We start from the raw sequence: 27,010 nt of genomic DNA on the forward strand, positions 1-27,010 counted from the left end.
ACTCTGTAACTGCTCTTTATCCCTTATTCTGCATCCTTCTCTTTTAGGGTTGCATTAGGCCATTCTTGTATTGCTATAAAGAAATACCCGAGGCTGGGTAATTTATAAAGAAAAGAGGTTTCATTGGCTCACAGTTCTGTGGGCTGTACAGGAAGCGTGGTGCTGGCATCTGCTCGGCTTCTGGGGAGGTCTCAGGAAGCTTCCAATCATGGCAGAAGGTGAAGGGGGAGCAGATACATCTTACATGGCAGGAGCAAGAGAGATAAGGGAGGAGGTGCCACATATTTTCAAACAATCAGATCTTGAGACTCACTGTCCTGAGGACGGCACCAAGCCATGAGCTATCCACCCCATTGACCCAAACCCTCCCACTGGGCTCCACCTCCAGTATTAGGGATTATAATTCAATATGAGATTTGGCGAGGACAGATATCTAAACTATATCAGTGTTTATACCACGTGACATTATCATTTTATTTTTAAATGTCGTGTCCGTAATAAAATGTAAAATCCATAAAAGAAAGGACTTTGTTGTGTTAATTGCTCTATCTTCAGAACCTACAATAGTTCCTGGCACATAGTAGGCACTCAAGGGCAACCAGTAAAATAATAAAAGTGGGCCATATCTTCCTTTTCCAAGAATGTGAAGGGAGGGAGAAAACACTTTAAAATGCAATTCAAAAGATGTCATGAAAAAGAAAAAACAAAAGCACAGAAATAGAAAACACAAAGTACAAAATAAAATGTTAAAATCCATATAGATTAGTAATAATAAATATAAATGACCTAAACTTGCCAGTTAAAAACTAGAGATTTTAAAATTGTGTTTTAAAATAATTCAGTTATGTGCTATATTAAAGCAATACCTTTAAATTGCAGGACATAACACAGGAAGGCTGCAAAAGATGTAACAGGCAAATGCAAAGAATGTTGGTGTACTTATAGCAATAACAGACAAATTATACTTTAAGGCAAAAACAAAACATGTACCATAGTATCAACTACATAATGTTAAAGCAAACAAAAGAAAACTCACTACAATATATTAAGATCATATGCATATGCCAAAAATGTATAAAGAAATGACTAATAGACAAATTTAGGTTACTTGGAGATAGTAGGAGAGGTGGAGGTTGTGATTGGAAAGTATACAAAAGTGACTTCAACTCCATTGATAATATTTAAAAATTATTCTAAGCTGGATGGTGGGTACATTGGTATGCAATGTAATTTTATCATATGTTTCATGTCAAAGTGGTTCATAATTTAAAAACTCTTCCAAATCGTATTACTACTAACTTTCAATGCAACAGGTGTCCAATACAACATGATACCTTGAAAGCCTGGGTGGGAGAGCATCTCAGGAAAAAAAGCGATACGGATTGGCAAGATCACCTAAGGGAGTTTCAAGGCACTCTCTCAGGTCAGGGCAGGTCAGCGCATTCTTGGCAAGTTGCTTACACTCAATTTTGTCTTCCAGGAAATGTGTGTGAATAGAACAATTCCCTTGCAAGGAACTCCCTAGCAATGAATGCAGATAAGATACATAGATGTTCATAAAATACACAGATGTTCAATGAACTGCATCAAGATTTATCTGGAAATGAGGCAGAACAGAGCTAGCAAGATAGAAAAACAAGATCCTACAACTCCCTAAGGTGAAGAGCCCCTGCCCTCTTTGGTCTTTGGATTACCCATGCCCTCAGGCACTGTGTCCGCGCAGAATGGACAATCACCAGATGGAAAATGCTGGAAACGCATCGGTGTTTTTGAAAGGGAAACAGACAAATCACCACAAATAAAGGAATCAGTGTCAGCTCTCTAGCTGGGAACCACCAAGGTTACAAAGATAACGGGACTAGCCCTGCTATACCGAAACGGCTTAATTTCTTTCTGGCAAATCTACATTTACCGCAGTAAGATACTAAGCACGTTCTTTAACTTTAAAAATATTTTGTCATTGCTACAGTTTATGGCCCTCAGATGAGTAATGCAAGGCAAAAATGATGTGAGGTTGAGTGGTGTGAACAGCCGTCCCCTTCAATGTCATCCACATCTACAGAGAAGCCCACAGCCCTTTCCCTTCGCACTTCTCTCTTCTCTAGCAGGCCGCGGGGTGAGGGTGGGATTAGGCGGCCAGTTTTACAAAACTCCAGGGAGCGGCGCCAGCCTCGATTTCCTGGGGTTATTCCAGGGACAGGCTTTCTCACGGACAGCCACCCAGGGGAGGAGGAGGAGGACAGACACGGATGGGTGAGGGGGCCCGCGAACCCCCCGCCTGTCCCCCGGCGCGCTCTGGAGCGCCCGGCTTCCCTCGCCCGCCCGGCTTCCCTCGCCCGCCCGGCCCGCGGCAGCTGGCAGCCCCGCCTTCAGCCAGCCGTGCAGGTCCGCACCCCGCGGAGGCGAGCACGCGCGGGTTCCAGCCGGGAGGTGGGCGGCGACCCATCCCGCGAGAATCCCTCCAGTCTCTGCTCGCGCACCGTGACTTCTAGGGGGCGCGGATTTCAGCCAGGCTGTCTTCGTCTCCCCTGGCACCCGACTCTGTCCACCACCAGGAAGTCCCCCAAAAGAGCTTTCGCCCTGTGGACAACTCGGAATCCCTGGAAAAGCCGGGAGGGAGTCCCAGGCGCCAGCCCACTGGGGAGGTAGCGCGGGAGGCGCGGGGAGCCCTCTCTGCAGAAGCCTCACGGTGCGCTGCTGCGCGCTCGGCAGTGCGGGGAAGCGCCGCGGGAAGGAGCGGTTCTGAGCAACAGGTGCAGCCGCAGCCGCTCCGGGAGCGAGGGAAAACGGCCGGCGAAGATCTGGAGCGGTAAGGCGGAGAGAAGGGTCTCTCCACCTGCGCGGCTGCAGCCGGCGGATCCTTCTTCCCAGGCTCCGTGGTCGCGCAGCGGGCGGAGGCGCCCGGGTAGGGGACCCCAGGGCTCTCAAGACCACCGTCCCTTCCCGAGAAGGTCTAGCTCCAGGCTCCCGTCCACACCTTCTCCCAGAAGGTCGCGGCGCAAAGACGGTGCCTTCAGGCACGGCCACCGGATCCCAGCGCCCGCTGGCGCGCGCCTCAGGGGAAGCTCGGACTCCTAAACTCGCGCTCTCGGTGCTCCGTGCCGGGACTACAGACCACCCCGGTGCCTACTTTCCCGCCCGGCACCCGCCCTCCCTCCCCGCCGCTCGCCCAGGCAGCCCCGCCGGCCATGGAGCTGGCGGTCGGGAACCTCAGCGAGGGCAACGCGAGCTGGCCGGAGACCTTAGCCCCGGAGCCCGGGCCGCTGTTCGGCATCGGCGTGGAGAACTTCGTCACGCTGGTGGTGTTCGGCCTGATCTTCGCGCTGGGCGTGCTGGGCAACAGCCTAGTGATCACTGTGCTGGCGCGCAGCAAGCCGGGCAAGCCGCGGAGCACCACCAACCTGTTCATCCTCAACCTGAGCATCGCCGACCTGGCCTACCTGCTCTTCTGCATCCCCTTCCAGGCCACGGTGTACGCGCTGCCCACCTGGGTGCTGGGCGCCTTCATCTGCAAGTTCATACACTACTTCTTCACCGTGTCCATGCTGGTCAGCATCTTCACCCTGGCCGCGATGTCAGTGGACCGCTATGTGGCCATCGTGCACTCGCGGCGCTCCTCCTCCCTCAGGGTGTCCCGCAACGCGCTGCTGGGCGTAAGCTGCATCTGGGCGCTGTCCATCGCCATGGCCTCGCCCGTGGCGTACCACCAGGGCCTCTTCCAGCCGCGCGCCAGCAACCAGACTTTCTGCTGGGAGCAGTGGCCTGACCCTCGCCACAAGAAGGCCTACGTGGTGTGCACCTTCGTCTTCGGCTACTTGCTGCCGCTCCTGCTCATCTGCTTCTGCTATGCAAAGGTGCGCGGCGGGCGCCGGGCCGAGACGCGCGAGGGAGGGTGGAGGGCCGGTGGGGGGCCCGGGGGTCCCAGTGTCCCGCGGCCCTGCCAGAGCCTTGGCTGCAGCCCGGCCCAGGTGGCCTCCACCCCGCCAGTGCTGGGGCGGATCTGTACAGGGAGGCTGCCTGGCCGCTGCTGGAGCTTGCCATTGGCTCGCGCAAGAAAGTTGCTTGGAGTCTGAGAGATGCTGGGGAAAGTTTGCAGTTCACTTCGCAGGGTCTGGTAGAACAAGTTTCTCCTCCCCTCCCCTTCCTCGCCCCTGCGGCGCTTCAAAGCCCCCAGGTTGCCTGGGCGGTAGGCGGGCGCTGCCGCCTCCTTCCCGGTACCGCAAACCCCGCTCGGTTCCAGCAACTCTTCAACCAGATCAGCTGCGCGGGGAGGTTACCGCCGCGGCGCTGTGGGACCCGAGGAGAGCGCGTGGTCACCAGAGCGCGGACCTTTTGCGAGGGCGACGGGTCCCCACCGCTCCCTCCCGGGCTCTCAGCTGGCTGTCGGGGGGACTCGCGGGGCGGCCCCTCTCCCCCGGGGTGCGCAGTTTGCCCTCGCTCCGAAGGCTTTGCGCACACCGGGCTCTGGGAAGCCACTGCTCCCGGGGACAGAGCTTTGAATTTTATTTTATTCTGAAGCTTAGCTTTATAAACCCAAGTGGCAAAACGGTGTTTCTTTACAGAGTCTTGGCTACAGGCTCCAGGAACTTGGAGTGGAATGGACTCGAGCTTTCGGCTTCCCCATTTCAATCCTTTTTAGAAAGGTCTCCTGAACAGGGTGAAGTGGTTGAGGCGGCGGATCTTCACCCTAAGTGTAGCAGAGGCACCGTCCACGCGTGTGGGAGATCGTTTTTCCCTTTGTACAGCCGGGCAGAGCTCAGAACTCACGTTCTTTTTCATTATGTCCACAAGTGTTTGAAGACTTTATACTGATCCAAACGGCTTTGGCCTTTGACACACGTGTTTCTATTTGCGTAAACCGGAGCTTATTTTAATAATCAGGTGATGGCGATTCACGCCAGTGTGCGCACCCTCCTCGCTCCAGAGCATGGCCATTTGAAATACAGCTCTGTTACCAGGTTCCACCTGACTTCACCTCTGTCTCTCATTATGTTTCAATAAGGCTGTGACTATATGACCACAAATAACCTGACTAGGTAGAACTATCACTTTTAATACTCAATTCACAAGGTATTTTTATCAACAAAAGTGTTTAATATAAGCCGCTTGTTTCCCCCCACCTATTTCATCTATGTAGATTGTGTCTATTTTGAATAATAATATTGCTGGATATTATCTGAACGGCTTGCACCAAAAGGTTAAATATAAAGAAATATAGTAGCATTTTGGCAGGCCGAGGCAGGTGGATCACCTGAGGTCAGGAATTTGAGACCAGCCTGACCAACAAGGTAAAACCTCGTCTCTACTAAAAATACAAAAATTAGCCGGATGTGGGGGTGAGCCCCTGTAGTCCCAGCTACTCCGGAGGCTGGGACTGGAGAATTGTTTGAACCCAGGTGATTGAGGGTGCAGTGAGCTGAAATCGTGCCACTGAACTCCAGCCTGGGTGACGATGGAGCGAGACTCCGTCTCAACAACAGCAACAACGACACCACCACCACCACCAATATAGTAGCAGTAAGGAAATTTGGAAAAGAACACTAGCTTAGCTATTTGGAAAACGGCTGGTTTATTAATGTGGTCTTCTGCAAATGCTAAACAAAGGCTATCTTACATAGCACAATTATCTGATATGTGCACCATCTCATTTAATTTGCACAACTCTGGCTTGGAGCTATTTTATTATTTACCCATATTTTTTTACTTAAGGAAAAAGAGCTTTGGGAAGGAACACCTGACCCAGATTATGAAGCTGGTGAATGATTCAGGAAGGAAGGAAGGATTTTAACACAGGGATTCCCAGTCTCCTGAGGACGGGACAGCTGGTGAGGCCTTGAGGACATTGAAGTCTGAGATTGGGAATCTTACAATATATAGCTGTTAAATTTCTAATTATTGCAGTAGAACTGAAGCACACACTTCCTTATTTCCCCAAAGCCTTTAGGGAGAACTAAAATCTTACTGGAAATGACAAAGTAAGCTTTTAGGAATAAATTAGGCTACATTTCTGTCATTTGCGAGTCTATAGAAGTCCCACAGAAGGGCAATGTTTAAAAAGTAGTTTTTAAAAAAAATTTTAATGAATACATGATCATTTGGATTTTTTATATGGAAATAGTTTGCTTCTAAGCATAATGGGGAAAATATTTTGAATTCAGTATAATATTTACAAGTTAATTTCAGGGCTGTCATGGATAGGTGGAGATCTAAGTTATTTCAAGTTGCTTTTCTTTGGCTCAGGCATTAGGTGTGCACCATCCAGTTAAGGATTTTGCTAGTTGAGTATTGGTTTCAGGATTCGCTATTCCTCCAAACCCCAGGTCTGTTGGATAGCCTGAAAAAAACACAGATGGCTAAAAGGGAACCTGAGGTTATCATGCTTTAAATAAACAAAGAAACTTTAGACAATTGCATTCCAGAGTTGCCTTTTGCCTCCAAATTCTTACAAGTTTGTAAGGGAACAGTCTTTTGCACCAGACAGTTTCTGGGAAACCCATCGAATACATGGGCGGGTGGATGAGTCGAAGTGGTCTGCCCAGTGCCCCCGGAAGAGCCCTCCCCTCTGCTGCTGTGGAGCTGTTTTTCACCAGGGCTGTGCCCCTCGCTCGCTTTCCTTAGAGTGAATTACTGTCCAGAACCTCCTTGGTCTACCACAAGGATAAACTCAGTGGGCTCACCCGACTAAGTTACTCCGAATCCCCAGGATGTGTCCAGCAGGACCTGGGTTTGGTTTGAGCTAGCACCTTCCTGTGCACACTCCGAAATTTACAGACTCACCAAGAGACCCCAGTATGTTATTATCACTCTCTTCTTAAACCTCATCATACCCTATCATGATATCTACATTCTTTCTCCTTTGCTGACAAGACCTTCAATGGTACATCATGATAAATCATTCTGTGCTCATACTATGAGCTATTGAAGAGAAACAGAGCTGATAAAAATATACTTGAGTATTTTCTCCATTGACCATTCAACAGCATTCAACATTTTTAGGTATTTTGAAGTGGCTGAGCTGTGATCCAAATTTCTTTTTGGAAGGAACAAATGGAGCTCAGCAGCGTTATGAAGCTGGTCACGTTTGGACGTTTTGTTGTGATTTGTCCAGGTGTCCCTCTCTGATTTTGCTTGTGCGGCCTCTCCTCTGGTCTTTCCTGTGTCTTCAGTGACCAGTGTTGTCCTGCGGTTTCCCGTTGGGAAGGCTGCCACTGTGCCATCTAGGCGGTCCTGTCCTCTTGGGCAGGGTCCTGCCTCCTCCAGCCCTTTCCTTCCTGTTTGAAACATTCTCATTTGCTCCTGCAAGAAAGCCCCTGTTCTGTCAATACCTTGCATTCAGGTTTTGATACTCTCATTTCTGCTGGTAGAACAGTAAACTAACACCTTGTCAATATATTGAGTGTTTTCCCAAATGTCCTGCGGCAAGTAAACACTTGTTTTGTTGCAGATGTTGCTGAGTCATTTTAGGAAGTGGGAAGCATTTCAGTAGGGGAGAGAATTTGAGGTCAGAAATTCATACCCCTGTGATGGCTGCTTCTTCACCTGCATAGGGCCTGGGCAGCTGGTAAAGATATCCTGTGGCTTCCGAGTCGGGTGTGACTAATTGCTCTGAAAGTGCCTCCTCTGGCTGAATGGAGCGGGCTTTTGCAATAAGTTCAATTGGATTAAATTATTTCCATGCTACAGGGAACAAAGCACTGGTTGGAACATGGCTCCTGGTTCCTTGAGAGACTTCTCAGCAATCTACAGACGATCTAAAGCACTTAGTCACTGTGGGGCTCGACTTTCTCTAGATTTTCCCTCCCATGGGATAGAGCAATGAACTTAAGTAACAGTTCTGCAGGCTTGACAATGTCGTCTAAGACCAAATAAATGTTGGAAATTCCTATATCGAAAACCCCACATTTTCATATCATTTCTCCTGAGTATTACACTAGCAAGAAAAGACAAAAATAGCTTCTTTAATTAAGGAAGCCAGTGTGTCTCAAGGAGATTCCCTGACAGGGACATTAATTGTAAAACCTTTGCAAAAATGTTCTGTAAATCATCGGTGATGCTGAATCCCCAATAAGTTGTCTAAAAGCACAGCACAGTGGGTAGGATTTGAATAAAGAATGAAAGGAAGCCTGATGGGTGGTGATTTGCTGTAAGGAGAATTGCAGTGGAGGCGGCCCATAAGAGGAAGAAGAAAGAATATTTTGGCACAAACGCTGGCGATATTTGGATGGGCTGCGCTGAAGAAATGTCTGATATTATTTTCATTTGTTTACTTGCCTCCTTTCCCCATCAGATGGTGAATTTCAGAAGGGCAAATCTCTAGTTTTTTGATGCATCCAGGATCTAACATTGTGCCTGACATGTAGTAGGGACCTGGTGTTTGTTAATATATGGGGTCCTGGAAGAAACCAAGGCAGATAATAGACTAATAAGCTTGCATGAGTGGGTCATGGCATGGCTGTTTCTGGGCAAAACCCCAGAGCTCCATGTGCTGGGCATTCTCTGCAAACAGGTGCTATGGCTGTGAACTTGTCTGGCTGTGCATCAGCCTTCCTGGCATGCTCGTAAATGTTAGAAAAGAATGTATTTGGCAACTCATATTCATTGTTACTTAATCACCTAATTTGAGTTTTTATTTTAATGATCTTGTAAATAGTGATGCTACCATTTCAGCATGTTAATAATTGTTAATGCAACATACACAGTGGGTTGTGAGAGGTGAGGCGAACTGATTTCATTAGTCTGTGTCTTTCAGGTTCTTAATCATTTGCATAAAAAGTTGAAGAACATGTCAAAGAAGTCTGAAGCATCCAAGAAAAAGGTAATGATCACAAATATATATATATATATATTTGTTACTTTTCAGAGCTTAGTTTATCTTTATTTTTACTTGCCCTCATGTCTACCCAAAGCCTGTGACATTTAGGACCCTTGGTGTGGCTAAGGAGGTTTGAGATGAGCCTCCCGCTGTTAGGATGGGAATGGAGGGTCAGCCTTGGCCAGGGCATTGCGGGTCACTCTGTGCTGCATTCAAACTTAGCTGAATTTCAGGGGAGGCGAGGAAATGCGGATTTTGCTGATCCTGCGCCTCACTGGGAGGTGTGCTTGGGTTGACTGAGACAGAGTGCAGAGTGCAGAGTTGCTGACATGCACACTTCGAGGGAAAGTGTAGTCATTTTGTTGTATGTTTACAATCTGATGTGATTCCAAAAAGCCCAGGTTTGGTTCTCGTTTAAGACAACGTCATTATAATCCCTCCCTAAAGCCGCCAGGGCACTGGGCCATCCTTGCCTCTTTCACCCACATGTGCTGACTCTGACCCCGCGGGTAAAGACTGAAGAGTGGACGAGGCTGAAAGCTGATTCCTCCCGTTGCTAACTGACTTTCTCATGCCCCACCCTGACTTAAACAAGCTTCTCCTGAGTAGTATCACAGCGTCAAACTTACCGATGGTCATGACATTCTACATTTTGAGGAAAAACTATTTCACAGATCAAGATTAAATTAACTTTTACTCAGAAAATATCTATATAAATTCTAATTTTAGGAAGTAGAATGAGATTATTAGGCAATATGATTAAGGAGTAGGAGGTTATAACCGGACGTTTTAACCGAAAAGTGTAGTAATAACATCTTAAAATACCTTGTTTTTTTCCTTATAAGTATTTATTATGATCAATGACATATATAACTTATAGAAATTAGAGTTTAGATCCTATTTAATCATGTTTACTTAAAAATTCTACTTGGATAAAGGACAGCTCTTCCTGACTTTCCTTGTTGATCAACAATAATGTGGCTAAAAGGCCATCTGACAGTCCAGAGTCGAAACCAGTGGTAGAGACTTGGTTATAGAGCACAAACATTAAGACCTTTTTTCTTTTTTCTGGCAGCAAAAAAGTAGCTTATATTAGAAATGCAATCATACGGTTTTTAGAATAACCACCTAAGAATACAAGGTGCAATATAAGTAACAAGACCATGTTACGGCTTTATTCCATTGATCCTTTCTTACATCTGAACCATTATGATGAATATTTCATTTTAGGCATCTAGGCTCCTCATTAGAGCAGCTGACCAAGTGATAAGTTAAATGAATGGAATAAACCCTGAAAGTTGCTGCTTTCCTCCTTTGTTTTTAGTGATGTGCTATTATGGTAGAGATTTTCCATTTTCTGGTATATCTATTTATTTTCCTCTGAGCCACACTTCTTATTTCTAAGAAAATGGGTCTTTAAAGACAATTAAGGATCGTTTCTGACTTCTCCTTGGACAGTTATTTTTGGAGCACCTGCTCTGTGTAGGGCCATGCTGACCCAGGGGATTCTAAGAGGAACTGGCTCCACCTGGAAGCCAACGTTGTAATGGAAGAGATAAATGTGTAAGTCCCAAAGGCCTGTTCAAGGGAGCAGTGTTTGGAGCATCAGGGAAGGAAGAGATTAATTTCCCTTGGGAGGGATTGGGTTCACCAAACTTTAACCAAGAAGACATCATTGATCTGTGATAAATGTTTGTTAATGATTCAGAAGATTTTATGCTTACCAACAGAAATAAAACAAAACATTTCTTTAATATTTGCTGAATCTTACTTGTGTCGATGGTAGTTTTAGGCTCTATATTTGAAAAAGTATTAGAGAGAAATCGTGAAGGTCTCAGAGAAGAACAAAATACTTAAAAAATAAGTCTTATAAAAATGATTAGAAAAGCTATTTTATTTTACAATAAAAAACCTAAAGATCAGTGATTAGTTCAGTAATTACTTTAGTTATATACACATACACACACATATATACACAAATATTTAGATTTATGTGAGTATATGCATGTATAAGACATATGTGCTTACATATATACATATACTAAATATATCTATATAAAATTATCTTTTGCTTATTCTTACCATGAGGAGGTTCTAGCATTTGAAGAAGGGATGAAGATTTTCTTTTTCATTTTCACAGGCTCTGACCCTTAACAGCCACTGAACAGATGTCAGATCTTTTTGATGTATTTAATTGCCTCCTTGTTTGCATAGAACAAATAAATGTGGTGGTGGTGATGGTAGTGGTAGTGATGGTGGTGATAATGGTGGTGGGTGGTAGTGGTGGTGATGATGGTGATCATTGTGGTGATGGTGGCGATTGTGGTGGTGATGGTGATGGTGGTGATGATGGTGACGATTGTGATGGTGGTGGTGGTCATAGTGGTGGTGGTGGTCATGGTGGTGGTGGTAGTGATGGTGGTGGTGATGGTCATGGTGGTGATTGTGGTGGTTGTGGTGATGGTGGTGGTGGTAATGGTGGTGGTGGTGGTCATAGTGGCGGTGGTGTTGATGGTCATGGTGGTGATGGTGGCGATTGTGATGGTGGTAGTGGTGATGGTGGTGGTGATCGTAGTAGTGGTGGTGGTTATGGTGGTGATGGTGGTGGTCATAGTTGTGGCAGTGATGGTCATGGTGGTGATGGTGGTGATGATGATGGTCATAGTGGTGATGGTGGTGGGTGGTAGTGGTGATGATGGTGGTCATGGTGGTGATTGTGGTATGGTGGTGGTGGTCATAGTGGTGATGATGGTGGTGTTGGTGGTGGTGATGGTGGTGATCATGTGGTGATGGTGGCGATTGTGATGGTGGTGGTGGTGATGGTGGTGGGTAGTGATGGTGGTGGTGGTCATAGCGGTGATGGTGGTGGTGATGGTGGTGGTGGTGGTGATGGTGGTCATGGTGGTGATGGTGATGGTGGTGGTGGCAGTGGTGCCAGTGGTGGTGGTGGCAGTGGTGCCAGTGGTGGTGGTGGTAATAGTGATGATGATGGTGGCGATCGTGGTGGTGATGGTGGTGATGATAATGGTGGTGGTGGTGTGTGTGTATCTAAGAAAGAGATNGGTGGTGGTCATAGTGGTGATCATGTGGTGTTGGTGGTGGTGATGGTGGTGATCATGTGGTGATGGTGGCGATTGTGATGGTGGTGGTGGTGGTCATAGCGGTGATGGTGGTGGTGATGGTGGTGGTGGTGGTGATGGTGGTCATGGTGGTGATGGTGATGGTGGTGGTGGCAGTGGTGCCAGTGGTGGTGGTGGCAGTGGTGCCAGTGGTGGTGGTGGTAATAGTGATGATGATGGTGGCGATCGTGGTGGTGATGGTGGTGATGATAATGGTGGTGGTGGTGTGTGTGTATCTAAGAAAGAGATGGGAGAGAGGAGCAGAGGAAGGGTAAGAAGAGGGAGTGGAAGCAGAAGAGTGAAGAGAAGGGAGGTGGCGGAGAGAGGGGGACAGAGGCAGGAGAGGCGAGAAAGGGGAAACGCAGGAGGGAAAGAAAGAATACATGGCAGCTTCCCTGAAGACAAAGACAGGAACTGGATTGGTCCATTGTGGGTCTTTCCCCAGGTCTCGGCACAGAAAATTGCTACTGGTGCACACGTGTTCATTTGATTAGTAATGGAAGATGTGACAGGGATTTGGATAGTTTGCTCATTTCAGCTCCACTTGTTTCCAGCCCTTTCTCTCAATGGCTAAGTAAAGTTCCTTTTGTCTGCTCTGTATCCACTTGTCTTAGTACGTTCAGGCTGCTTTAAGAAAATACCATAGCCTGGTGGCTCATAAACCATGGAAGTTTATTTCTTGCAGTTCTGGAGTTTGGAAGTCTGAAATCAAGCTCCTGCAGATTAAGTGTTTGGTGCGGGCTGTTTTCTGGTTCATAGATGGCCCCTTCTGTCTGTGTCCTCTCAGAGTGGAAGGCGTGAGGCAGCTCTCTGTGCCCTCTTTCATAAGGGGACTGGTCCCATTAATCATAGGGTGGGAGGCATAAGGCAGCTCTCTAGGCCTCTTTCATAAGGGCACTAGTCTCTGTGTCCTCATAGGGTGTGAGGCATGAGGCAGCTCTCTGGGCCCTTATTCATAAGGGCACTGGTCCCATTATGACTGCTCCTCCCACCTCATGACCTAATTACCACCCAAAAGCCCCACCTGTTAATACCATCACCTTGGTGATTAGGTTCCAATATATGAATTTTTTGGAGGGGGTGGGGACATAAACTTTGAGACAGTGCGGCCGTCCATACAGGGCTTTCCTGTTAAGAGTTACAACTATTATGGGGTGGGGAGATTGGCCTTTCATGATAAACATGCTAACAGTTATTCTCCATGTTTGGAGAAAGTGCAAAAGAAGAATAGGATTTCTGCTGCAGAAATAAAGCGCTGGGATTGGTCACATGCTTTGCTTAAACTCTGCCTTGAGTTGCTGGCTCCAAGCTGATTGGTGAAACCTTGGAAGACCTCAAAATGGGATAGGCACCCTATTGGACGGCTGCTTCTTGGAGAAAATTAGATTAAAGGACCTCTTGATGCCCTATCAAGCCACTGGGTTCTTTTAATGTTTGCTTTTTGTTGTTGTTTCTTTGGCTTTAAGTAGCTCCGTAAGCTTTTTGGCTGTCATGTAGAAATCTGTGAAGTTTTTTTTTTAATCATTTTCATCTTTTAGTCACTTCTTTTCTCCCCATATGTCAAATTCCATTAGACATATTGTGAGTAGAATTCTTTGAAGAAAGAACAGACACCTCAGATGATTTGAAAAAGAGCGTCTCACAATAAGAAGAGCGACTAATATTTTTTCAGATACTTTCAGCAGAAGGAGCACAGAGAAACCAGGCTATTAAAAGACCTAAACTCAAGGATAAGAAGAATTTGTAGAGAGATTTAGCACATAATTTTAAACAGTGAATTTTTCTCCATCAGAAGATCATGTTGGGATTCTATATGCTAAATAGACAAAGGGAAGCACAGGGGACATGTCCGTCAGACGGAGACGGAGGACCCTGTAAGAGAGTAGAAAGAATCATGTCATAAATAAATTTTAAAAATCAGCCTCGTCCTCCAGAGAGAGGAGTTCTCTATGTGACTTTCTCTGCTGTGTATCCAATGGTCTTAGTCTGTTCAGGCTGCTATAAGAAAATACAACAGCCTGGGTGGCCCATAAACAATAGAAATGTATTTCTTGCAGTCCTGGAGGTTGGAAGTCTAAAATCAAGCTCCTGCAGATTCAGTGTTTGGTTACTTTCTGATGTTACTTTCTGATGTTTCCATGGGAAAGACAGGAAGTGGCTTTTCCAGCTCTTTCTGAGGAAAGGAGATGCTTCAGCCTTAGGGGTTGATACTAAGCATTTTTTATTGCCTTTAAATTGAGGTGGGTAAGACAACTTTGTTTTTGTTGTGACTTTTATGTAATTCATCAGTGGTTCTCCAAACACCTTCTTGAGCTCTTTTTAAATTTATTTTTAGAGATGGGGTCTTGCTTTGTTGCCCAGGCTGAGGTACAGTGGTGTGATTATAGCACACTGCAGCCTCAACCTCATGGGCTCAAGAGATCCTCCCACCTCAGCCTCCTGCATAGCTGGGACTACAGGTGCACACTGCTGCACCTGACTAAGTTATTTGAAAACACTTTTTAAAGGTGGGGACTCAGGATGTTGCCCAAGCTGGCCTAGAATGCCTGGCCTCAAGCGATCCTCCTGCCTCAGCCTCCCAAAGTGGTGGGATTACAGGCATGAGCCACTGTACCTGGCTGAGCTTTTTAAAAAGGCAGATTCCTGGGTAAGTAATAACCTCTACCAATTGCTTTAAAGCTATAAGAGATGAGGTATAGCTATCTGAATTTAAAAAAAAAAAAAAAAGGCTTTGCACTGGGTAAGGATGGGCATACTAACCTACTTAAATCCCAGGGTTGAAATTCGTACACATGCATTATTTTGCCAGATCTTTAACTTTGAGCTAGTCTATGCTAGGCATAAATTGTTTCCTGAGTTTGACAGTTTGGAGCAGTAGTAAATCAATAAACATGGTTTTCCACCGGCATGGAACTTCTTGCCCCATGTCCCATCTTCTACCAGCACCCGTTGCAAGGGAAGAATGAAGACAAAACTCAGCTACTGTTTTCAACCATGCACATGGGTGTATTTGCCATATTGACGTTGCTACAACTGAATTGGACTCAGTTCGAAGACAGCAGGACCAGGTGCCCAGGGCCTGTTTGCAGGGAGCTGGCTTTTAACAACCCTGAGGCCTTCAACTTCAATGGCCTGAGATGCTTGATAAACATGAAGAAAATAGTAATCCCCTGGAGATACTTATCTGGGAGGGTAGTCAGTGTTGACAGGCCTTCCATTAAACTCTTTTGGGAACAATCTGAGACAAATGATGTAGTTTATGCAATACCCATTAAGCCTTCTTTCCTGATATTTATGTTGCAAACTATAATCCCATCTCATTTCAAAGCTGCTGGTAAACCAAGAAAAAGAACTTGATTCTTATCCATGGCTCTAAGACTAATGGGACTAGTAAAAATTAAAAGGTAAACTTGGAATGAGTCACAGACACACAAAGTTAACAAACACTGCCAGAGAAAACTGCCCTCTGGCCTCAGGGCACACTGCCATTTGTCCTGTGGATGTTGATAAGGCATGGATCTTATCAGTAAGCTGCTGGGATAGATTTCTGCTTTGTACTTAGTAAAAATGTCTAAAAGAATCATTTTGTGACATGGAGAGATGGTCTGATTGTCTTAGAAAGAAATGATGATGTTTTATATTCTATTTGTAGGTATAATTATATCTAGATTGTTTTGACTAAATCATCTGAGAATGGCATTTCTCATCCACTAATGGATAAATGGATTGATAGCAGGCACTCCCTTAATATATGTGAGCACATTATCTGTTTCCTTTGTGTGTCATGCAATAAGTGGTTTTAATATGTAAGCTTGTACCCTATAAAACCCATACTCAGATTTTTATACCTGAGTTGTTTGTCATGTTTAAATAGATGAGGCATAGTATAGGAATCATTTCATTGGTTCATCCTATTGTCAGATGAGGAAGTTGAGGCTCAGGGAGTTTATGACATTTTGCAAAGGTCGTACAACCAGCTTATAGCATGACCAGGTGGGAACACAGACCTGCTGTCAGTCCTGGGATCTTGTGCACTCCCTGGTGCCTCTCAATAGGGAGCTTAACTCTCAGCTTCTGTCCACCTCGCTGGTGGAATTTGTCCTGGTCTTGATCTGAGACCTTGATCTGGCCCTCCCTCTACTGTCTCTGCCTGGATCCTGGGCACAGCTTCCTGGCTTCCAGTCCCCCTCTTTGATAAACTTCATCTCCTATCTTACTTTGCTGCCTCATGTCAATCCTTGAAAAGCTGTCATCTCATGTATTATAGTCTGGTCGTCATTTCTATTGCAGTGGGACTCCAGTTCATTTGGCCGGGCGTGGTGGCTCACGCCTGTAATCCCAACACTTTGGGAGGCCGAGGCAGGTGGATCATGAGGTCAGGAGTTTGAGACTAGCCTGACCAATATGGTGAAAACCCGTCTCTACTAAAAACACAAAAATTAGCCAGCATGGTGGCACATACCTGTAATCCCAGCAACTCAGGTGGCTGAGGCAGAAGAATTGCTTGAACCTGGGAGGTGGAGGTCGCAGTGAGCTGAGATTGTGCCACTGGACTCCAGCCTGGGTGACAGAGTGAGACTCCATCTCAAAAAAAAAAAGAAAAAAAACAAAAACAAAAAAAGAAGAGTCCTTTTGCCGTGTAGGATTTCCCCTCCTAGCAGTGTGGAGCTGTGGTTCCCACTGCCCTGTGATAGTCCTGCAGGGTGTGAGGTCCATGCAGGACCATTGTAGGAAGGCCTGTGTCCCAAGGGAAAATCTGTGGTGGGACAGTGCTGTCTCAGTCATGGAGTCACTTTCCCATGTCTTAGTCTTCTCTCCATGTGAAGTTCTAAGAAAAATAAGGCTCTATTTTCATTCTTTTTCTCTCGCTTTCTCTTATCCCAACTTTTCTTCTCCCACTCATCCATTTTAGAGTATTTCTGTTTAGAAAACAGACTGGTGGCCCCAGGTGAACCCTTCACCACATCTGTATGCTGTGATGGGAAGGCCAGGGGAGGGCGACTGCTTTCCTCCTCTGTGAAACCCAGTGAGGCCTGGGAGGAGAGTGGGTATATTAGTCTGTTCTCGCACTGCTAATAAAGACATACCCAAGACTGGGTAATTTATAAAGAATAGATGTTTAATTGATTCACAGTTCCACAGGGCTGGGGAGGCCTCAGGAAACTTACAATTATGGTGGAAGAGGAAGCAAACATGTCCTTCTTCATGTGGCGGCAGGAAGGAGAAGAATGAGAGTAAAGGGTGCAAAAAGCCCCTATAAAACCATCAGATCTCATGAGAACTTATTCGCTATCATGAGAATAGCATGAAGGTAACTGCCCTCCTGATTCAGTTATCTCGTTTTGGGTTCCTGCCACCACACATGGGGATTATAGCAACTACAATTCAAGATGAGATTTGGGTGGGAACACACAGCCAAACCTCATGTCTTACTGTTCCTGGCCCCTCCCAAATCTTATGTCCTCACATTTCAAAACACAATCATGCCCTTCCAGCATTCCCCCAAAATCTTAACTCATTTCAGAATTAACTTAGCAGTCCAAGTTCAAAGTCTCATCTGAGGCAAGGCAAGTCCCTTTTGCCTATGAGCCTTTACAATCAAAAGCAAGTACCTGTTATACTTCCTATATACAATGGGGGTACAGGCATTGGGGAAATACACCCATTCCGAATAGGAGAAATTGGCCAAAACAAAGGGGCTACAGGCCCCATGCAAGTCTGAAATACAGTGGAGCAGCCAAATCTTAAAACTCCAAAGTGATCTCCTTTGACTCCATGTTTCACATCCAGGTCACACTGATACAAGAGGTGGGCTCCCATGGCTGTGGGCAGCTCCTCCCCTGTGGCTTTGCAAGATATAGCCCCCTTCCAGGCTGCCTTCATGGCTGATGTTGAGTGTCTATGGCTTTTCCAGGTGCAGGGTGCAAGCTTTTGATAGATCTACCATTCCGGGGTCTGGAGGATGGTGGCCCTCTTCTCACAGATCCACTAGGTAATGACCCAGTGGGGACTCTGTGTGGGGGATCTGACCCCATACTTCCATTCTGCATTGCCCTACCAGAGGTTATCCCTAAGGACTTTGCCCCTGCAGCAGACTTGTACCCGGGCATCCAAGCATTTCCATACATCCTCTGAAATCTAAACGGAAGTTCCCCAACCTCAGTTCTTGACTTCTGTGCACCTGCAGGCCCAGCCTCATCGGTAAGCTGCCAAGGCTTGGGGCTTACACCTGCTGAAGCAATGGCCTAGCTATATGTTGGCCCCTTTTAGCCAAAGCTGGGATACAGGACACCAAGCCCCAAGACTGCACAAAGCAGCAAGGCCCTGGGCTTGGACATGAAACCCTTCTTCCTCGTAGGCCTCTGGGTGTGTGATGGGAAAGGCTGCCATGAAGACCTCTGATGTGCCCTGGAAACATTTTCCTCATTGTCTTGGTGATTAACATTTGGCTTTTCATTACTTATGCAAATTTCTGCAGCCTGCTTGAATTTCTCCTCCAGAAATGGGTTTTTCTTTTCTATGGCATGATCAGGCTGCAAATTTTCCAAACTTTTATGCTTTGCTTCCCTTGTAAACATAAGTTCCAATTCCAAACCATCTCTCTCAAGTGCAAAGTTCCACAGATCTCTAGGGCAGGGGCAAAATGCCACCAGTCTCTGTGCTAAAACATAGCCAGAGTGACCTTTACTCCAGTTCCCAAGAAGTTTCTGGTCTCCATCTGAGACTACCTTAGCCTGGACTTCATTGTCCATATCACTATCACCATTTTAGTCAAAGCCATTCAACAGTTTCTAGGAAGTTCCAAACTTTCCCACATCTTCCTGTCTTTTCAGCCCCCCAAGGCTCCAGGGAGTTTCAAACTTTCCAACGTTTTCCTGTCTTCTTCTGAGGCATCCAAACTGTCCCAGCCTCTGCCTATTACCCAGTTCCAAAGTCGCTTCCACATTTTTGGGTATCTTTACAGCACTGCCCCACTCTCTGCAGTACCAATTTACTGTATTAGTCCATTCTCATACCGCTAATAGAGATATACTCAAGACTGGGTAATTTATAAAGGAAATAAGTTTAATTGACTCAGTTACACAGGGATGGGGAGGCCTCCTTACAGACATAGCAGAAAGGAAAGCAAACACGTCCTTCTTCACATGACAGCAGGAAGGAGAAGAATGAGAGCGAAGGGTCGGGGGAAACCCCTTATAAAACCATCAGATCTCAGGAGAACTCACTATCACGAGAACAGCGTGAGGGTAACTGCCCCCATGATTCGGTTACCTCTCCAGGTCCCTCCCATGACATGTGGAGATTATGGGAATGACAATTCAAGGTGAGATCTGGGTGGGGTCACAGCCAAACCATATCAATGGGATTGCTGCCAGCTCACACTCTGATGCTTCCCCTCCCCATGTCCGAGCATGCTCTAAAATACTGCAGACTGGACTATGTCTGAGAGAAAGAGGTTCCTTGAGTTCTAACCTTTGGCCTAGAGGCTGAAAGGCGCTCCTCTTACGCACTTAATGTTCCTTTTTTCCTACGAGAAGTAAACTTGCTGATAAAGTGAACAGAGAGCTGAAGTCACTGAACAGAGGAGGCTGGGGAAGTGCTCTGTCCCTTCACGCCAGGGAACTGAGATGGAGGTTGTCTCATGGGGGCCTTTATTGCCCACCCAGCTAGCATAATGCTTCTTGAGAAGCAGCCCTGTTGTGAGCAGAGAGGGAAGTGTGGCTTGTGATGACCGGAGTTTTCCCTGCGCCCCAGTTGCAGAGCGCATGGGCTGGGGAGCATGTCCGCCTGGCTGCCAGCCCCAACTTTGCATTCAGCTGTGAAACACTGGACATTTGCTTTTCTCCTCCTGAGTCTCAGTTTCCTTATGTACAATCTGTGGGTCATGATAGCGTCTGCTTCATAGAGTTGTAAAGGGGATTCGGTGAAATAATGCTTGTGGTCCCGTCATTGGTCCACTAGTTTCGATGGCTCCGTTGTGAGCATCGAGACACTAGAGGTTGTGTATGAGTTTTGAGCTGCACTTGTTAAAGAACAATCCGTTTGAGAGGGAACCAACTGATTGCTTTGTATTTTATAGTTTAAAAAATATTAGACACTTTGTAATTAAAGCATTTTAATAAAATAGGTCATTGTCGTTTCTTTGAATCCAGAGACGTAGAGTTTTCAATTAATCACAAACTAAGCCACCTAGTTCTTGTCTGTCAACATGTGTGGAACAGGCGAGGTTGTCCTAAGGCTTAATTCCAGTCCCATAGGTTTGTGGCCAGTCGAGGAGGCCGTGGCCGTGCATACAGGCATATGCTTGTTGAGCATAGGAGGTTGATGTCCTCTCCTGTTGAGGTCCCTAATCAGGGATGACTTCCTCCTACCATTTGCTCAGTAGAAATCACAAAAGAAACACAAAGACACTACCTCTGATTTCTAAGTATTTCTGATTTAGGAGCAGCAAAGAAAGAGTTGAAATGAAAAAAAAGCAAAAGGGACTAATTTGGTCCATAGACTGAAACTGAAATGAAACACATTGGTGCATCGATTAATTTGGCCTTGAATTTGCCAAAGTTTAATGAGGAGAAATAAACACCTACACTCTTGCTCACAGAGGTGACTACTTGGAGCAAAGTCCAGCACTCCTCTGCGATGCATTCCTGATGATACAGCGGCGGTGGGTAGCATGCTTGAACAGTTCTGCTGGTTTAAAAGTTACAGTCTCTAATCTTTGTACTTTTCTAGTTCCGTGACTTGAAGCATTCTTCCTACAATGCATTTCACATATATCACAAAATTATTACTATGGAAGGTAATGACAGGTCTTGGAGAAGTTATGAACAAAAGTATTATGGGGAGTTAAGGTTAACACTTAAAGCAGATGTAGTATCCATTTTTGATCTCATGAAAATATACATAAAATTAGCTTAGGCTGTATTTTTAAATGCTGGATTCTTTTCTGTTGTAATCAATGAATTTCCCTCCTTCTCCCTTGCCACCGTGGCCTCCTCCTCCTCCTCCTCCTCCCCCCTTCTCCTCCCCTCCTCCTCCCTCTCTCTTCCCCTCCTTTTCCTCCTTTCCTCCTGTCCCCTCCTCCCTCCTCCCCCTCCTCCTCCTCCCCCTCCTTCCCCTCCTTCTCTTCTCCTCCTCCTTCCCTTCCTCTCCCTCCTTCCCCCTTCCCCTCTTCCCCCCTCCTCCTCCCCTCCTCCTCCCCTACCTCCCCCCTTCATCCTTTCTCTTCCTCCCGCCGCCTCCTCCTCCCTCCTTCCCTTCCTTCTCTTCCTCCTCTTCCCCTCCTTCCCCCTCCTCCTCCCTCTCCTTCCCTTCGCTTCTCTTCCTCCTCTTTCCCTTCCTTCCCCCTCCTCCTCCCCCTCCTTATCCCTTCCTTGTCTCTTCCTCCGCTTCCCCTCCCTTCCCCTCCTCCTCCCCCCCTCCTCTCCCTTCCTTCTCTTCCTGCCTCTTCCCTCTTTCCCCTCCTTCCTCCCCCTCCTTCCCCCCCTCCTCTTCCCTCCTTCCCCCTTCCTCCTCCTTCTAGGACTGCGCAGACCGTTCTGGTGGTCGTGGTGTTTGGAATCTCCTGGCTGCCGCACCACATCATCCATCTCTGGGCTGAGTTTGGAGTTTTCCCGCTGACCCCGGCTTCCTTCCTCTTCAGAATCACCGCCCACTGCCTGGCGTACAGCAATTCCTCCGTGAATCCTATCATATACGCGTTTCTCTCTGAAAATTTCAGGAAGGCCTATAAGCAAGTGTTCAAGTGTCACATTCGCAAAGATTCACATCTGAGTGATAATAAAGAAAATAAAAGTCGAATAGACACCCCACCATCAACCAATTGTACGCATGTGTGATAAAAGATACATTAGAGTATCCTTGTGGTTGAGTTTCCATATAAGTGGACCAGGCACAGAAACAAACAGAATGAGCTAGTGAGCAGTGCTGCACCTTGTTATCTTAACAACAATTCAAGTCATTTTAATTAAATCCCACCTGTGTTCAAAAGTACTTTGATCCATTTAGGAAATTCCTAGATCTAGTGCGAATTATTTTTCAATTTTATTTTAGTTCTAAATTATGTTTCAGAAACAAAAGACAATGCTGCCTAGTTCTGTTCCTCTTCAGAGATGAAAGCTTAGTAGAATTCCGTAGATATGTTCAACTCTTCATAGATTGAGAACTGGCCCATCAATATGGTCAGGAATATTTGCAGTCTACATTTTAAAGCAAATTTATTTAGAAAACAAATTTGAGCTTTACGTCTTTAAGAGAAGTAATATTGTGAACTATGTATTTTAAAATATCATGGACACACAGTGATGAATTTTTGGCCATTTGCATAGACACATCTATGAAGTGGAAAGAAGGCTTTCCAAAGTCTGTTTGCACAGACAGCATTTGCTTCCAATTATAGCTAGTGTACAGAGCTTTGGAAGCCTGTCTTTATGAGATACAGTCGGTTTACCTCAGGAGTCAATTCGGTGTTGTGGTGATGACCTGGGGTGCAGTAGTAGGCACTGTTGATTCAAATTTATCCTGTGAAATTAGGCTTTGTAGAGTTAACAAAACAGTCAGCAACTACTGTCTCAATAGTGGAAGATGCAAGTAAGTTTTTGAGAGTAAAACTGGGTTTTGAAATTTTTATGTAAGTACTTGACAAAAGTTTTCATTTTGCCTTGAATGGAACCTACTAAAAAGAGAGATAAAAAAAACAAACCAGCGAGGTTGATGTAGATGATAATTTGTGTGGGACCAAAGACTAGACAGAATTCAGTAAGTCACATGAAGTAATGGTCATGCCTATAGATAAAGCGTACTTCATGTTTGATTTAGATGACATTCAAAAAAAATCATGGGACTGAATATACCTAGGGGTATCCTATCTTGTACAAATGCATGTTTTTTCATTACATTTGTGATAATGTTTAATTCACATTTCCACCAAATATTATTTCCTCTAAAAATGTTAACTTGGGGTTAAAACTATCACCACTTGAATTTCAAATGTAGTTTTCATAACAATTTTATATTGGTGTGTGTTTACAATGAGAAAATGGCATGAAAATATTAAATTATCTTGTATCAGAAAAGTACTTTTCAGACTGTAAGACTTTGGTATGTTTTTAGGAGGAAGCAAAAGCAAGAATTTTTGTTTGTTTGTTTGCTAAAAAGGATTTGGCTAGGCACAGTGGCTCATGTCTGCAATTCCAGCACTTTGGGAGGTCCAGCTGGGTGGAATGCTTGAGCTCAGGAGTTTGAGACCAGCGTGGGCAACATGGCAAAACTCGGTCTCAACTAAAAATATCAAAATTAGCTGGGTGTGGTGGCACATGCCTGTAGTTTCTGCTACTCTGGAGGCTGATGTGGGGGATCACCTGAGCCCGGGAGGTCCAGGATGCAGTCAGCCAAGACTGCACCACTGCACTCGAGCCTGGACGACACAGCAAGACTCTGTCTAAAAAAACAAAAAATTATGTGTAGTGTACATCTGTGCCAAATCAGCATGCCACATGAAACATCAAATTTTAGATAAAAATACAAACTTCCATAAGCCTTTGGCATGCTAACTTTTTAACTTTTTTAGCTGGTTCACTTACTTTCACTAATCGTATTTCAGTGACCAGTGTTTATATTTGCAATGTTATTAATAACTCTCTGGATAAAAGGAAGGAAAAATGTTAGAAAGATTTCCAAGTGATATATTTTTATGTTCATTGACCAGAGAAAGAAATTGTGTTTATGTGTAAGTTAGAGTCTTAATAAGTCCTTTGCATCAAATGTTTTTGCACTTTATTCAAATATATAGGAGCAGAAAAATTTTATCCTGACAATGATACCTTATGTGATCTGTGGAACTTGAAGCTGTTGTTGCAAACTCCAGAACAATTTCTTTGGGTGTGAATTCACAAAACTGTGCAAAGAAGTGCCTTCTGGTTGCATTTGAATTTGCATGAATGGAAATGATTTCTTGCACCATGGCTGTTTCTTTGTTTTCTCCTTCTGATCTGTAAGCACATACATGGAAGTATTTTTAAAAATGCTGTAGCCATTGTTGCTATTTTCTAGAGGCATGCTGAAAATGTGCTGTGCCTTTTGTCCTTCCCAGATGCTACTGGCGTGTGGGAAGCTTGAGGCATGGCAGGAAAGTAATAGCTCGCACTTGAAACCCCCCCCACCCGCTCACCTTGCTAAATGTAAATGCTAATTGTTGCATTTTACAGTTAGATAGGATATACTTCCTGCATATTGTCATTCTAATCAATTCCTCTTACTCAGAGTTTCGGCTGAGTCTACTTCTAAAACAAATTTTGATAGGGATAATGACATCTTCTGCAAAGATCTAAACCTGTACAAAGTTTTCCGAATGAAGAGTTCCAGAAGAACTCGTAAACAGTACGAAATTATCCAGAGAAGTATAGGAGTGTATTGCATTTGCCAAGCATCTGCTTCCTCGCTAGACTTTCCCCTAACATACAATGACCAATTCTGAAGCACCTTCTTTTCCATCACTAAATAAAGACAGTTTCCTTAGATTACAAGACAATAATCAGATTCAAAGACAGGGGATACAAAGTTTCTTTTGTGGGTGGGTAATGAAAATGTTCTAAATTAGATTATAGTGATGGCTGGACAACTGTAACTATACTGAAAACCACAGTACATTTTAAGTGGGTGAACTTTTTGGCAAATTGTATCTCAATAAAGATGCTGAAAAAATTGAAAGGGGGGGGAAAAAAAAAGAAACCCACACTTTCAGTTCACTTCAAAGAAAATTGATGCTTTCTACATAGATTTGGTTGTCTCAGTGCCCAAGGCAGCTGTTATTTTCCTAGGCTTTTTGCTTTCATGTAAGGAGACAGGCTCTGGGATATTTAGTGGCTGAAATGCTTGCTGTTTCACATGCATAAGCAACAATTTCAGTGTCCTGCTGATGAATACCGTGATGTGGATGGAAACATTTTCTTGTCCTATATCCTGGAGACAGGAAACAGATTCTCTGTGTTGTGTGCTCTTCTGACCAGGTATGTGCTCAGCAGTATGGGGGACTGAGGCCATTTTCTGAATACTTTAGGTAAATTAGTTTTGCTTTTAACTAAATTGTTTTATTTTACACATTGGGAGTAAAACCATTTCCTGCACCATCCCAATCTCTTGTGCTTTTATCTTTTTTATCCTAACTCACTTCTATCCAGATTTCCTCTCAATAATATTTACCACAGATAAATTCCTCCTTCCGCCCAGATATAACAAATCAGAGTGGGGAGGAGAGATGCTTGCGGAAGTGCATGAGTCACGCAAGGCTCAGAACTTCTTGTGGCTCAACTCAAAATTATGCTGCATTTCTGCATTCTCACAGATGCTTTGAGGCAGTGCAGCGATCATTCTAATATGTTCACTGAGACCCAAGATCTCAGCAGGAGAGGACAGCTTATCTGAGCATCCCTTTCCTTTTCAATTATGGCCATGGATATCTGTAAACACCAAAATGCTCATGCTGAAGCAGCATTACATTGAGGAAAATAACCTATTGTGCAGCTTCTTCATGTTCTTGCTTTAAATGATTTATCAAATACGTGTATGTAAACTACATAGACACTAATTGGGGAAATACATCAAATGTGGCTACTTCCTCTGGAAAGTTACTGTCTGTAATTTGTAAATTTAATCTATACTGTTGCACATATTTCCCGTGTCTTAAATTTGTAAGTGGGTTTCCATTAAAGGTAATCATGTTCTTCTTGGCCATTAAAAATGTTGCATGTAAGGCTATTTCTCAAGTAGATGTTAATGACTTGTTTAATTATTGACTTACTTATTTTAACAGCTATATGTAGTAAAAACAAGTAGGTGGTTTAAAATTCAGATAGTTACATGTTGGCCTGGAAAGAAAAACATTATGAAATGGTAATTATATCTGATTTTATTTAAGCATATTTTAATATTTTCTCTTTTAGAAGTGGAAAAGTTGAGCCTGAGGAAGAATTTTAAATGCTTAAGACATCTTTAATGGGGGCTGTATCTGCATAAGGCAGAGGTGTCTAAGGAGAGTGTGTCGTGTATTGTAATGCATTAGCAGGATGCTTTGTTCATCAGCTTGTGAAAGTGCTGTGGATAATAGATGGTGGTTTCTTTTCGTCGTGTAGCAGGTTCACTCACATTCACGGTTTTTACTTTAGCTGCCACCCTGGGGTTCTCAGGGCAGCATGTCGGTTTGACTGGACAAGACCTTCACACATCTTGGCAGGTCCTGGCTTTCGCTTCTTTGTGGTGCGTGGTGCTACTCACAGTGCTGACTCACTGGCAGATGCTCCCCATCCCTCCCCATAGGCCCTGTTCCCACATTGGGTGATTCTTGGGTTTTGTTCTAGGTGCAGAAATAGTGGGAGAGGCCATAATTGTGAATGATGAATAAGAGGGGAAGGTGGGGCTGGGTGTGTGGCTTATGCCTGTAATCCCAGCACTTTGGGAGGCCCAAGCGGGTGGATCACCTGAGGTCGGGAGTTCAAGACCAGCCTGACCAACATGGAGAAATCCCATCTCTACTAAAAATACAAAAATTAGCCGGGTGTGGTGGCACACACCTGTGATCCCAGCTACTCAGGAGGCTGAGGCAGGAGAAGTGCTTGAACCTGGGAGGTGGAGGTTGCGATGAGCCTACATTGTGCCATTGCATTCCAGCCTGGGCAACAAGAGTGAAACTCTGTCTCAAAAAAATAAAAATTAGAAAAAAAAAAAAAGGAAAAAAGAAGGGAAGGTGGCCAGTGAGGGTTTTGTCTTTGTATTCATTGGAAATAACCTCCGCTGAATTTTCTCTCTGCATCTTTTCAATATTGGCTTCATTTGCCATATTCAGGCAATTGCTTGAAGAGCTGAACTGTTAGCTCAAGATTTTGTTGGCACTGTTGGATAGAAAGCCTCTCCCTTTCTGCTGGAGAACAGATTTCTCAGGCCACGTTGTGTAGCTCCAAATTCTCTGCAATTAGGGAAGGCACAGTAAAGAAAAGATCCCTTGCTGATGGAATAGACTGGAACTGAGCTCCACTGTTTAAATTCTTGACTCTCAGGTAGTGGAGATCAGTGTGGTAACCCGTGA

At 45.0% G+C, this 27,010-nt stretch overlaps 1 protein-coding gene across 1 annotated transcript; it reads left to right on the plus strand.

Moving 5' to 3' along the window:
- The first annotated feature begins 3,118 nt into the window (after nucleotides 1-3,118).
- On the plus strand, nucleotides 3,119-21,770 carry GALR1 (galanin receptor 1). Its single transcript, XM_017866105.1, has 3 exons — nucleotides 3,119-3,854; nucleotides 8,750-8,814; nucleotides 21,455-21,770. Exons 1-3 carry the CDS (start codon nucleotides 3,189-3,191, stop codon nucleotides 21,768-21,770), a joined length of 1,047 nt encoding a protein of 348 aa, XP_017721594.1. The 5' UTR covers nucleotides 3,119-3,188.
- The last annotated feature ends 5,240 nt before the right edge of the window (nucleotides 21,771-27,010 follow it).

Source organism: Rhinopithecus bieti, unplaced genomic scaffold (genome assembly GCF_001698545.2).
Source record: "Rhinopithecus bieti isolate Rb0 unplaced genomic scaffold, ASM169854v2 scaffold_84002, whole genome shotgun sequence".
NCBI lineage: Eukaryota > Metazoa > Chordata > Mammalia > Primates > Cercopithecidae > Rhinopithecus > Rhinopithecus bieti.